The 13,196-nt window shown below is 42.0% G+C and overlaps 1 protein-coding gene across 1 annotated transcript in view; it reads right to left on the reverse strand.

The window, feature by feature from the left end:
- Positions 1 to 586: 586 nt before the first annotated feature.
- Positions 587 to 13,196, reverse strand: part of EPCAM (epithelial cell adhesion molecule) — a 29,603-nt gene continuing 16,993 nt past the window's right edge. The window contains exons 3-9 of the mRNA XM_078649654.1: positions 8,221 to 8,473; positions 7,864 to 7,935; positions 7,344 to 7,407; positions 6,769 to 6,870; positions 4,255 to 4,452; positions 1,697 to 1,738; positions 587 to 947 (exon numbers count right to left, since the gene is read on the reverse strand). Coding sequence (XP_078505780.1) covers positions 906 to 947; positions 1,697 to 1,738; positions 4,255 to 4,452; positions 6,769 to 6,870; positions 7,344 to 7,407; positions 7,864 to 7,935; positions 8,221 to 8,473 — 773 coding nt within the window. The 3' untranslated portion in view covers positions 587 to 905. The remainder of the gene's footprint in view (positions 948 to 1,696; positions 1,739 to 4,254; positions 4,453 to 6,768; positions 6,871 to 7,343; positions 7,408 to 7,863; positions 7,936 to 8,220; positions 8,474 to 13,196) is intronic.

A 13,196-nucleotide genomic window follows, 5' to 3' on the forward strand; every position in this document is an offset into this window, starting at 1 on the left:
TGATCAGCAGCTGCCCAAATGTAGGCCCAGGCATTTCTGCTGTGCCTTTTGTTAACACTGTATTCTTGGGAACCAAGCTCAGTTTGAATACTATTCATACCATTGTGAAGTTCTCTGAAGTCAGCCATCTTGTCAAGTGCTAACAAATGTTAAACGGTGGCAGTGGCCCTTATCGAAAAAAAAAAAAAAAAAAAAAAAAAAAATAAAAAAAAGGTACAAGCGATATGGTTGAGCCATTTGGAGATTTTAATTACAGACTTCCTTGGGCAAAAAAGCAGAGGAACAGCTTAGAGCAAGACTATTGGTATGTTAATCTAAATGCATGGTGGCAGATTGAATATGGTCCTCTGAATAGGGCGCAGGTGGTCACAATTAGGCAAATCAAGGAGAGGCAGCGAAATTCAAGACAGCAACGATGGGCTAAGGGCATAACGGAAAGGTCCGGGGGCAGGTTGGCAGGTTCATATACTATCAAGAACCTATGTTGTGCCATGAATCCAGTTTCAAAAGCCATTGGATCACTGATACCAATCAGAACGTAAAAACTTAAATGTATCGAGCAATAGTTGAAATTAAAGAAACACCATTCTTAAAAAAAGGTTTATTGAATTAAAGATTACATAAAAAAAGGTTTACTATCAGTATTTACAAACATAAAACAAAAACCTTCACTTGTACAAATAAGCCAGCCATATTTCAAAACCAGAGAACAAAACATTCCAAACTAATGGATGTGGATGGTGGTAGACTCTTGGTAAATAGTTATGCTAAATAACAAACTTTTAGGACTCGTTAAAACAAGTTATGCATCTTCCAAAAACTGTAGTAAAGGTGTCCTAGAACCACACTTATATAGTCCCCAGTCCAATAGACAAATTTGGCAACAACCAATGTACTGCAGCAGATTACGAAGTCAGTTCTTTCTGCATTTCACCCATTTCCTTCACCTACAAACAAGTGAAAAATGCAATAGGTCAGCATTAAGTCAAAGCGAAGTTAATAATGAAATATTGGCTACAAAAGTCAGACACAGTGAAATTAGTCAGGATTAGAATTCATTTTACCATGGACAGCAAGAGTTCCATCGTATTAGATTGCTTGCTAAGCTTAAATTGCCAATGTAAAAATCAACAGGTCTGTGAAACCTATTGGTTTTGCCAAAGCTTTATTTATGCTAATCTGTGGGACTGACGTGAGTGTGCACACATCTGTGGTGGCCACCTTGGATAGTGTTAAATTCAAAATGAACAGATGCATGCACATCCATCTGTGAAGCGAATTTGTTAAAACAATCCCATTGGATGTTGCCTTTTGGGCATGCATTCACATCACTCTTCAAAGGTCAAAACAAATTGAAAATGGCTGATAACAGGGAAGCAAAAAGGTCGTGAGGAGACACGGTGTGGATGTGATCGGCAAATTAAGAGATGAGAGCACAGAGAGGGAGAAAAGCCACTCCCATGGAAAGCAAGCTAATTTCAAAGGCGAGATAAATCTATATGATATAGATCAGAACACAGACTGGAATCATCTCAGTTGAATAGAGAAAGCCATCGAATCAAGATCAGGGAAAGGGAGATAAACCAAGCCATCCAGTAACTGGCCAAACTCGGACATATGTAATGTTTAAGAAAGCGGCCTTGCCAACAAACTGCTGTTGGTAGCAGACATAAAAAGTAGCCACAGTTAAACATACCTCAGCTTTTTGATATTGCCCACGCTTCCTTCTGGTAAGCACCTTTTAAAAGAAAAGAAAGCAATTTTAGCAAATGAACAAAACTATCAAACAAATTGTACACCATTTGCAACAGCCAAGTGAGTACCATATGAAGGAGAACTACGGGCTGCCACAATCATGAAGTCTTAGTGCCACAACCATCAAAGTAAGGATATGAGATTCCTAAATTGCGATTAAGGAATCGCAATTTAGGAACCGAAAATCCTTTTGCATATAGCAAACGCAAAAAAATTGTGACTCCTACACTTTCCTTAATTGCGACTCAATTAAGGAATCGCTTCCCATTCATTTCTATGAGAATAGAGGCCCATGGGAATGAATGGGATTGTAGGCGCAATTTGCGAGTACCAAACAGGTACTCACAAATTGTGCATGAAATTTGAAGGGTGCAAAGGGGCCAAAAGGTCACCCTGATGCACCCTCCCAAAAAGGTAGGTATGCACTTGTGGTGCATGTGTGTGCACCACAACGCACTATGAAAAATTCACTTTAAAATTTCTCAAAGGCATTGCAAATTACCATCAACGTGAAGTTGATGGTAATTTGAGATTCCAAATTGTGAAAACGCAATTTGGACATGCAATTTACGATTCCCTAACTGCATTCACAATTAAGGTAATGGTAAAAATTTGCGATTTCCTTAATTGCAAAACGGGTCATGCATTGGAAAAGGCCTAATTTTGTGATTCAGTTTGCGATCGCAAAATGGTTTGATGTCCGGTACCCCTTAACTATCTAGCTCAATACTACCTCGCCACAGTTCATGTGTTTAACGTCCATTTTTTAAGTATAAACTATGCCTCTGTAGTAAAAGTCTATCAACCTGGAATGTCTGTACATGACCCTTTACACAAAGTCTGATCAATAAAGCTAATATACTTTCCAATTGTAGCACATGAAGAAAGTTAATTCTAGTGTCTCAACACCCATTTTCATTTCCAGAGCGGCCCGTTATTGTAATTTTGTAAGAGGACATGATACTTTTGCTGCGAGTGTAATAAGTATGATTTCTCCACTGGGTACTTACTCAACATTCTGGGATTTTGCAAGTCCTGTGACCAAACTTTGATCCTGTCCAAAGGAAAACCCTAGTCAAAGCTTACTCCAGTTTTAGGTGATATAGGTCAAGAGCATTAAATATGGTTTACATAAAGGAATCAAATTTCCACCCTTCAGCTGATCCAAATTAACTGTTAACAGCTAGATACAGTTCTCCCCATGGGGCCACTAGTATATCTACCCACTCACGATAATTACGCATGGTGAAGCTTGCTTAAATGAGATCATATTGACAGGCCCTATCGAAAAGTGTAAGCCTTGTGGTTGGCTCTCGCCCCGCCATACAGTGGGTGATATGGGGATCTTCTATATTTTGGGTGCAGTTTTTAACTGGAGTGTTTTAACACCTTTGGCGCTTTGAATTTTCCCCTCCTGTGCTGAGAATTATTGATTCCCATTGTTCATGACGAGCTGAGCTCGTCATGAGTGTACAAGAGGTGTACCTCATGACGAGCTGAGCTTGTCATGAGCATCGAAGGGGTTATTGGCCAATGATCTGCATTTAGACATGCGTTTAAACTTCTGTTTTGCTGGATGCAGTTTGTGCAAAGATAGTTATGCCATCGTCCTGCCTGTGCACACTTTGACCATTGCCTCAAGCGGCTCTCAAGTTACTTTGCTTTAGCACGAGACTTATTCCTGGCCAGGACTTGAACATGCATACATAAGCTATGGATTAAACAAGCGGCATGTCGGAGTCAGTAATACTGCAGCCAGAATGGTCAAGAGAATTGCCCCATACAACAGCCACTGGGTTTCTGGGAAAGTTTCCAGGGAACTGCAAGTTCTGAAGTAGCTTGGTGACAAAGCCAGTCCCAAGTAGGCAATAGTTCACTGCACCATCTCCAAATTAAGGCATCCAAGTAAGTTTATCCTTACATTTTAAGCTACAGCCTAGTTTAACACTAGCAGAATTACAACCCAACATAATTAGTAAAGGCAGTGCAAGACACTGAAGGTATTTTAGATTAGGACTTAATGGCCAGATTAGTTCCACTAGCTGGAGGAAAACGTGCACAACCAGCTGAACATGTTTTGAGCTACAGGGGTAACTATAGCAGGAAAGAGTTAAATCTGCATTTCTTTCATTTTCCAGATCTCCCTCCAATTAGAACATGCCAGCTTGTGCCACATAGTTCAAGGCAGCAAACAGAGGTATACTACAGACATTCCAACTGTAGCTTGTTTTTTCAGAACTAGGAACATTGTAATTGGAAACTTTAAGATCGTAAAGTATTTGCTTTCAAACAAATCAGAAATGTAATGCTACATCAGGTTATGTTCCCCTGGTAGTACATTTGACAAAACTGTATACGTGTTAGGCGTCCAGTAGATAATGGTCAGTGTAACTACATACAAAGAAATGGGTGAAAAAATATGGGCCAAGTTAGGCAGGAGAAGTAATTTAAGCATACATTCAAAGAAAATTTAGGGAATCATTGTTGAACACTACTTACCAATACCACAATACCAGCAACAATGGCCACTAGCAACACAACGACGACAGCAATGATACCAGCACTCAGATGCTTCATGGACAACTCTGGGCGCTCTGAATCAATGTAAGAGATCAGTGGCTCCTTAACTCCCACAGACTTTCCGTTAACAACAATGTCAAACCTGTTGTCAAGTGGCAGCAGCGGTACCCCTTTGATCTGCAGTTAGGAGAAAATAAATTAACATCCAGAATTTGCAGACAAGCGAGTCTTACGTGGACTAATGAGAATTACCCAATTTGCGAGCAAAATAGATATGCACATTTACAGAAAGGCCAACTCCAGCAAACAAAATGGTCAGTGACCCATGACCACAGGCCAACCAACACTTAAGGCAGGCACACACTTTCACAGCTGGTCAAGATATCTCTAAACTAGAAATGTACTAAACTGGCATGTAAAAATAGAGGAGACTCAGAAGAAAAAAATTTAAAACTGAAGTTCAGTGAATTCAGTTTGTGGAAAATTTAATTTGGGCGAGTAAAACATCCATTCAATATGGAGAACGGACACGTGCTGGACAGGGTGGGGTGTGGGGGGCTAGTTTACATGATTACACAGCCATGTAGTCTTTGGGAGGCCCACGAGAAACCGGACATGCCATATCACTGCAGCTTTATTATAATTGTACAGATTTGTTCTTCTGCTTGAATTGCTGGGGTGAACGTCACACATGACTGTCCGTTGCTCTGTGTACAGAGAACAGTCCAGGGTCACTACGACTGTCATAACACGATAAACCAGTGCTCAAAACAAGATTCAAACTGTTTCTAAACTCTTGGCTGCAAAGTGCAACTTTCTCGAATAATCTGTACCGATTTTCAATTCTACGTTCAATACACATGCAGTTTTATTGGAAATACACCTAGCTGGACGAATGTTTCAGCTTTAAAGTAATTAGTTTATGAAAATATGTGAATGTCAATTCTTTATCCTAACTGGGCAAAAAATTAGCAAAAATTTAATTAGCTGGTTTTTAATTCCATCCACAGCAGATAATAGATACAAATAAAATATTTGCAGTGAGTAACAAGGGCTTTTTGTAGGTTTTTTGCAAACATTGCATGCCAAAGCCAGCCTTCGCTTTCGGCAGCATCAAACCAACGATGAAGATAAAGATTTGTATGAAGAAAATGGTGCACGGGTGTCACTTATGGTGGCCATAAGCTGGTGGTTTAGGGTTGGTGGGGGTGCCAACTTGTAACTTAAACACTCCCGAACCAATGGGGGAAAAGTTCCCAGGGACAATCTTTCCCACTTTTCATCAGTCCCACTTCGTAAGACTACTAACGACCCCATATTACATCACAAGCAAGGTAAGGAGGGGGGGGGGGGGGGGGGAATACTCCCCTTGTGCAGAGTCCATCCAAGTATGGTCTGGGACATTAGCAGTTGCCTCCAAACTAGTCCTGGAAGTAGCTTTCCATCGACTAGGTTTTAAGCCAGCCCACCTAGTGTGGGCCTTGGGAACAAAGGCTTTCCATTCTTCAGGTTTCACCCTACACAAAACAATGCGGAGGCCGCAAATGTGTCCCTTTCAAATTAATGAAGTTCATGAGTCTCCCCCAAATTCTCTCCTGGGCCGATAGCAATCCTATGCTCCACCCCCAGACAATCCAGACACAAGGCTCAAGCCATTGCACTTGTCTGAGTCAGTTTTCACACCCTCATTAGGGTCAGGCATTCGCAGCCAGGCTAATGTAAATTAGCCTCAGGAAGGGAAAGTTAACTTTCTAAAAGTTAGTTATTTTAGGACCAACTCACCAATGAATTACACTTTAAATTGTGAAAATAATCTGAATGACTAATTTAGCGGTTTCTTGACAAAAATAATTACAGTTCCAGACCAAAGTTTATAATATGCAATTAAACATTTTCTAGAATGCAGCAACAGCCCTGCCAGTGAAAACAGCTTTTGGGGTCTTGTCACTAGAGAAAAAGGCCAGCTTTAAATTCATATATTAAAATATCTGATACCCTACATTGCGGACGACAAGGAAGGAAGACAGTGCCCTTTATTAAAGACGGTACAGAAAAGGCATAACTGCTACAAATACACTTCCGAAAGTAAGCAGTTGCACACAAGGCATCAGGTCTATTATTAAAGCACTTAAGCCATACAAAGTTTTAGATTTTGAACCAAGAGGTTCAAAGATTTTATACTAGCTGGCTGCAGGAGTGTATGTCTGCCATGTGGATGGTTCAACGACCCATGTAAGTAGGCAAAATGTCTCAGTAGACAGATCTCATCGCAAAACATAACTGCACACCCAATCGGATTTGGAACTTGCAACCAAAAACATTTAGTAAAACTGAAAATATTTCACAATTAAAGTTTACTCATTTACCCATTCCCACAAAAACACTAAAGTGGTCTCAAATGCATTTTCGTTCATGTGCATGGTTGTGCTTAAAGCCCATCAAAAACAAAACCAACCCCATGAGATAGTCTAAATTAACGGATGCAGCACTTACGTCTTTTTCCATGTAATAAGCTACGTCTGCAATGTCTGGATCAGTTAAGCCTTTCTCACTAGCATTTTGCTTCAGATCAACAAAGACGTATGTACCTTCAAACTGCAAAGGAAAAACAGTTAACTTTGCATATAGTAGCAGACAAATGTTACTGACAAAACTAAAGACTAATTAGAATTGTTAAGTGGTTACTCATATGTCCAAGAATACACTAAAGCATTTCTCAACATGAAATATACTAACATCCACTCAAAATAGTGTGTGGTTAGCTAGGTAATCCTAAAGTAAGTTCGTCAGATTTACAACCAACAAGATGGGGATTTAGGACACACTTATAGTGACGCCTCCCCTCACTGTTCTCCGAACCTAGTGTTGCATTATTGTCCAAGCTCCTCAGCCCAAAGCAAGAGGGTAGCATTTTTAACTCTTAATAGGCACACCTTTTGCAGTCACCTGCTTGTAGGTGCCATACCTCTCATTAGACACAAACAACGCACTCTGATCAGTTAAACTGGCCTAGGATGAGCAGTACCAGCTAGACATTTAATACAGAGCTGATAAGCTAGGTTTCTTACCTCAATGTTATCAACATGTTGTTTAGGCAACTTGTAGCGGTTGGTGATCGCGTTTGTGAGAGCCCTGCCAAAAGAATAGATTGTACCAATATAAAATTTCCAGCCATTTGGGGAAAAGATCACAAGTGCAATCCAAACTGCACCACTTGCAAGTAACTATAGTTCATGCATTTAGATAAACTGCCACACAAGATGTAAGAGGCAAGTAATCTAAACAGTGAAAATCCAAATACCAAGCATAAAACAATTCAGTCACATAAGGATTTTTAAGTAGTAGGCAAAAGTATGAAGAGAGCAAAGTGAATGAACTCAAGTGTTTAAAATCGAAAACACTGAAAAAATTTCCAGAACAAGAACCGCAGCTTGAGTTATGACCTCTCCAAAAAAGTATTAGAACGGACTCTGCTACGCCCATGTTCTACATTCAATTCACAATTTGCAGGCATGGCAGCTTAGTATCCCCTTTCTAAATGAAAGCAGCAAAGTGATACGGGAACAGGTATACACCAAGTTGACTTACGCCTTAAAAGCAGCTTCTTCAGTTGGATCCGCAGGTGCAGAGTCATTCAGTTTCATTTGAATAACAACCCAGCTGAAAAATACAAAAAAGGCAATGTGACTAGGTTGCAACATGGCTGGTCAAATGCTAAACGTCCCTTTCACAAAAACCCATAAAAAGGAAACACATGGGAAATCTTCATGCACAGCTTAGCAGAGATCCATAAATGGATACACAATTGTTTAAGACAGATGGAGAAAAGAAACTGGCAAGATACCAGACTACTGCACTTAAGCAACACAACAGGGAACTGTGGTAAAGTACAAGTTCAGCAGACACAGCTCAGCCAGTTGGCATGCATTAATGTAGCTCACTCACAATGTCCTGACAAGTCGGTCGCACTTTAGCTTTTTGTCGGATTTGTCCATCTTATCAGTTCTTCGGACTCCAGCACTGTTGACACACCAGCAAGTATCAGTGCCATTACACTGTTTTGCTTTAAAGGTACCATTGACATCACAGTCTGGATTGTAGAGACCATCATTGTCTATAACAGTGAAGTCATGTTTTGGTCGCCGGCCACCCTTTACACCAAGGGATTCTCTCTTCATCAGCCAACATTTTGATAGTACTGAAACAAAATAAAGTTGAATTCAGATGTTTGGATGAAAAAGAAAAAAGCTGCATAAAAGCACGTCACATGGGCCAAACAAGCAAAGGCACCCCTTTCTAGGATCATAAGCATTATCACTAAGAAAGCACCTTTAAATATAAAAGTTCACTATTTCAGCTGTACACCCCCCAAAAAAAAAAAAAACACATTGTCATTACTTGCCGCGAATGTTCAATTTGCTTCACTGGTGTAAAGCTGAACCCTCTACACAAATACACATTATGGCCAACGCCACCCAAACTCTTCATATGTCATAACAACTCTATGTTGACTGTTCCTTGCACAAAGGTACCTAATGAAGTCCTAACCCTATCCATAGTTCCATCCTTTTGCTAGTGAACCTTCAATGCCGTAAGACTTAACCAGTGTTTTAGGCTGCCCGTGATGATCACGGTTCTTTGGAAAAAAATAATAAACAGTTTGGAATAAAAAAATGAGTTATGAAACATTTGCTCCATGTATAATCAGACCCTCCAGGATTTCGCGGTTTCCCGCGAAATCGGCACTTTTGTAAAATGCCGCATTTTTTTTTTTTTTACAAAAGTGCCTGCGAAATCGGCACTTTTGTAGAAATCACGTTATTTTTACAAAAGCTAATCCATGCCGTTATATCCTGGGGGGGGGGGGGGGGGGGGGGGGGTCTGAATAATGCAAAAACAACGTTAAGATGTTTCTTAGAAATGCTATTTTTTCGGAGCATAGTCTCTGGAGATGTTGGTATGCTGCTAAAAGCTGAGCAAGAAAGTGCCGGGGACAGGGCGCCACGAGAAACGCTATACCACATAGGAATAAAATGCAGTCAAGCGCGCTAACAAAAAAACAAGACACGCAAGCTCTAAAGTTAAATGTCGTTGTGCATTTTTCTATTTATTTTTTTAAATCTGCAGAGTTGTACAGTGCATAAATGTGAACATCCCGGATTATTTTATCCTAAAGTTTATCAGTTTGGGTGTGTGGTTTTTTTAGCTTTATGAGCCATCCTTGACACTTAAGATCTCGGACTGCTAGGTGCCCGATGAGCAGGTGGGAAGTGGGGGATGGGGCCGAACATTGGAGTCTTCTCAGCGACGGACCCTAGACTAGCACTAAGACCGACATGTACTCACTGACTAGCCTAGTCAGAGTGCATGTCTGGCTTGGTGTTGTAGAACAATGTTGGGTTTCTTAGTATCGAACTGCAGCAGTATTGACTGAAGAATATCTACTAGCACTACATCAAGAGGAGTATATATGACTCAGTGCGGTACCTCAGTATAGTTTGTTTTTTTACTATCGAGCTGCCTCAATATTGACTAAAGAATACTATCACTATATTGACATGGTAATTAAATATGTGTAGATGCGTAGATTTACAATGGCATAATAAATATGCCTGGTACGCCGTTTTGCTGCCTTGGGCTGCTGACAGGCAGTCTTTTGCTTCGAGGGAACCTGCTGCGCTCGCCGCATCGCCCTGGTGGGACTCGTGGTCCCAGGGTGCACCACCACTGAATTGGGCACAGCTGCTGCATTGGGGAGGCGTTGACACCGCGCTGTAAAGTGCCGCCTTGCCCCATGCAACGTGGGTCGCCTGTAACGCCGTTTTGCTGCTCTGGGCTGCTGACGGGCAGGCAGTCTTTTGCTTTGAGGGAAACAGTGTCTACATTGAAATAAACCAAATATACATCGTTTTTTTTTTAGTTATTTAACATGAAGCTAAGATGTCTGTTTGTTGTAGGAAAAATGGCTAAATAAAAAGCAGCAAAAATTCTGCTAAATTTCCATTTTTGTGCTGCTAAATTTGCAAATCCATGCCGCTATATCCTGGGGGCGTGTATAATAAGAATCAAGCCCACATATAGGGTGCACATGATCCATGGCTTGCCTCAGTGAGATCGTCACATAGTTCACCATACAAAATACTTTAACTTTAGTGACAGAAAGAAAAGTAAATTTAGGAAGACAAACTTACGTTTGACCTCCGATTTAAAGGCATCTTTATTGCTCATTCACTTATTGAGCAAGCAGAACAACTGTTGTCAGCTCACCAGAACTGGCGAGTGGGCCCTAAAAATAGCTCACCCTAGTGAGCGGATTTTTCGAGTCCCGTTTATGCTTTTGAAATAGGACTAAATAATGAGCTAATCCAGGAAATCCGCGATAAACAACTAATGTTCAAGTGTAATTAAAAGATGCTTTTAAGGACAAAAGCCCTCACCCACCCAGGGGAAGGCATCAGGCCGCTTTTAGAATTGATGTGCCCAACGCAACAATTGTTGGACACCAGTCCCCACTAATGAAATCTTCAACTGATTCCATCACTACCACCCTCCAACAGAGCCCCCACCCCCACTTTCCCTTTCATACACACTTGCATTTTACAGTGCTGTCAGCGGTTGGTTTTACTAATAAGAATGTTTCTACCCTAATGAACCATTTAGCAATATTTGGAATAGGAAATCAAAGAGTGGGTATAAAAACAAAAATAACATGGCAACCCATACTATGCAATTGGCATAGAGTCACTCCCTCTCCCCTTAACTAGGTCATAGCCAGATTTGGCTGCGTTGGTCATACGTCCCTAAAGCAGGCCCTGGGTGATAAGTTTCGTCAATGGGCTCCTCTTCACACTGACACTCAAAAGGGGGACAGTGTGGGCTACAAAGCCCAATAGTTTGAGGTGTAAGAGTTAGAGAACTACTAGGAGTGCTGATGAGGGTCTATAGATTAGGGTAAGTGCAGAGGGAAACATTTTGCAGCTATTGAACAAAACCAGTATGCAGTTCCTAACAGTGAATGCAGGATTTAATGTGTTTGATGCAAATGCTACATGGGATGCACAGAGTCAAATTGGCATGGAGAGCGAGCCTCTCCTTCGGAATAGACCCTCACACACCCAGCCAGCTAGGGGTCCCTCAGAACAATTTTAATGACTGTGGCCACTGCCCTAGTTAAAAAATGCAACAAGATGCGTATCTTCACTCCAAGGATGAAGAGTATACTTGCTTGTGAAGGGAGGTCGACATGTTTCTTTACTTTCAACCTATTAGATGGCAATTCATCAGGACCAGAAAGTTCCAACCTACACTTTTTGGTAGTGGTCGAGTTTAGAATGTATAAGTGACCACTAAAACAGCACACTAAAATGTGGTAACTAGGTCATATAAACACAAACTGCAATAAAAACAAAAACATTAAAAAAGAATACATTTCTCAGTGTTCAGCATGCACATCAAAATTCTTAGTCAATTAGTCATACCATGCTAGAGAAAGGTGACAAATGGCATGCATATAGTGAGAACGCTGTGTCACCTCAAATAGTGTAGAGTCATAGCTGCAGCAGAGGAGGAGAGCAATAAACTTAATGAACTCACCCTAATAGGGTCAAAACTTTGCATCAGCAGTACCGGCTCGTGTAGACACTCAAATGTAGTGTCCTGCTGAAAAGACATAGTAGCCAGTGAACAAGGTGGACAACAGGGAATCCCGTTCGACTACCCACGAGACTCAAAAGTCAACAACTGCCAAGGCATCCACGTGGCGGCCGAAGACGCGTCCTCCAATAGTAGGGCTGGTGTTCCCAAATAAAAAGACACATTGAAGGTGAGTGCAACCCTGTGGTCTTTGTAATGAACAGGAAGTCAGCCGTGTGCACCGAGCTAGGGTAACCGACCCCAGCGACGCTAAGGGTCAGGCTGTGACTCGCGCACGGAGGGAGACTCCCACCGCACACAATGGTACCAAGGAACGGGCGAGACTACGGGTGCTCCGTGTGGTGGGATGGATGCACGGGAGCAAATGCGGGGAAAGTGGTGAGAGCCAGTGCCCCAAGTGAATTGGAAATCGGCAGATTCAATATCTGGCGGGGTAACGTGGATTCACCAAAGCTCCTCTTAGGAGTTGTGCACCCTCCCTCCCGTACAGGCGGATGCCTGTCATGTGGGGAGCTAGAGTACATATCATGCTCACAACCGATTGAGGAAGCACTCGCGTGCTGCGTTCAGCCCAGGGTGTCTGTCCTACCCTCACATGGTTGTCCAGGAAAAAGAAAGTGAGCCACTGTGCCATAGATAAGAACCCGCGGCCACCCAGGAAGAGAGGGGCGGGACATCCGGTCAAGTGCCGGGGCACCACTGGAAAAGCTAGAGCGCGAGTTGCACGTCGGGCGCCATATTGGGAAACCCGGAAGCAACAGAAACAAGGAGTCACAGTCAGTTGACCACGGTACCCACAGCAATCCACCTAGCTCAGGCGGATATAGTGGACTGCAATTGTGTCGTAAACACGGTAAAGGTATTGCACAAATGGTGTCATTGGTAGTGTGGGAACACCCCTCTAACTGTTGTCGTTTGGTAGGAGACCAACACGGAAAGGATTGTGTGTGTCAGCCAGTCGGGGAGATTCATGCAAGTCAGGGGGTAGGTCTAATGAGCCTCAGTCTTGGAAGGAATGTCATGGATGTACTCTGAAAGGGGCATCAGTTGGGTTAAAAATCTGGATATGCACGTTTGTTAGTAATGGATGTGGGAGCCAACGGTGTTGGCAAAATCGTGCCTAGGCCATATCGGACTGGCATAACGTCAGTAGAATGTTTAGAAAGACACTGAGCATATTGTGGTAAGATACTGGTGGCGTATGCCTGGCGTGATGTGCATATTAGGCCAATATTACCAGTGTGTTTACCCATAGATGCCATGCTACG

The sequence above is a fragment of the Lissotriton helveticus genome, chromosome 6, assembly GCF_964261635.1.
Source record: "Lissotriton helveticus chromosome 6, aLisHel1.1, whole genome shotgun sequence".
Taxonomy (NCBI): Eukaryota; Metazoa; Chordata; class Amphibia; order Caudata; family Salamandridae; genus Lissotriton; species Lissotriton helveticus.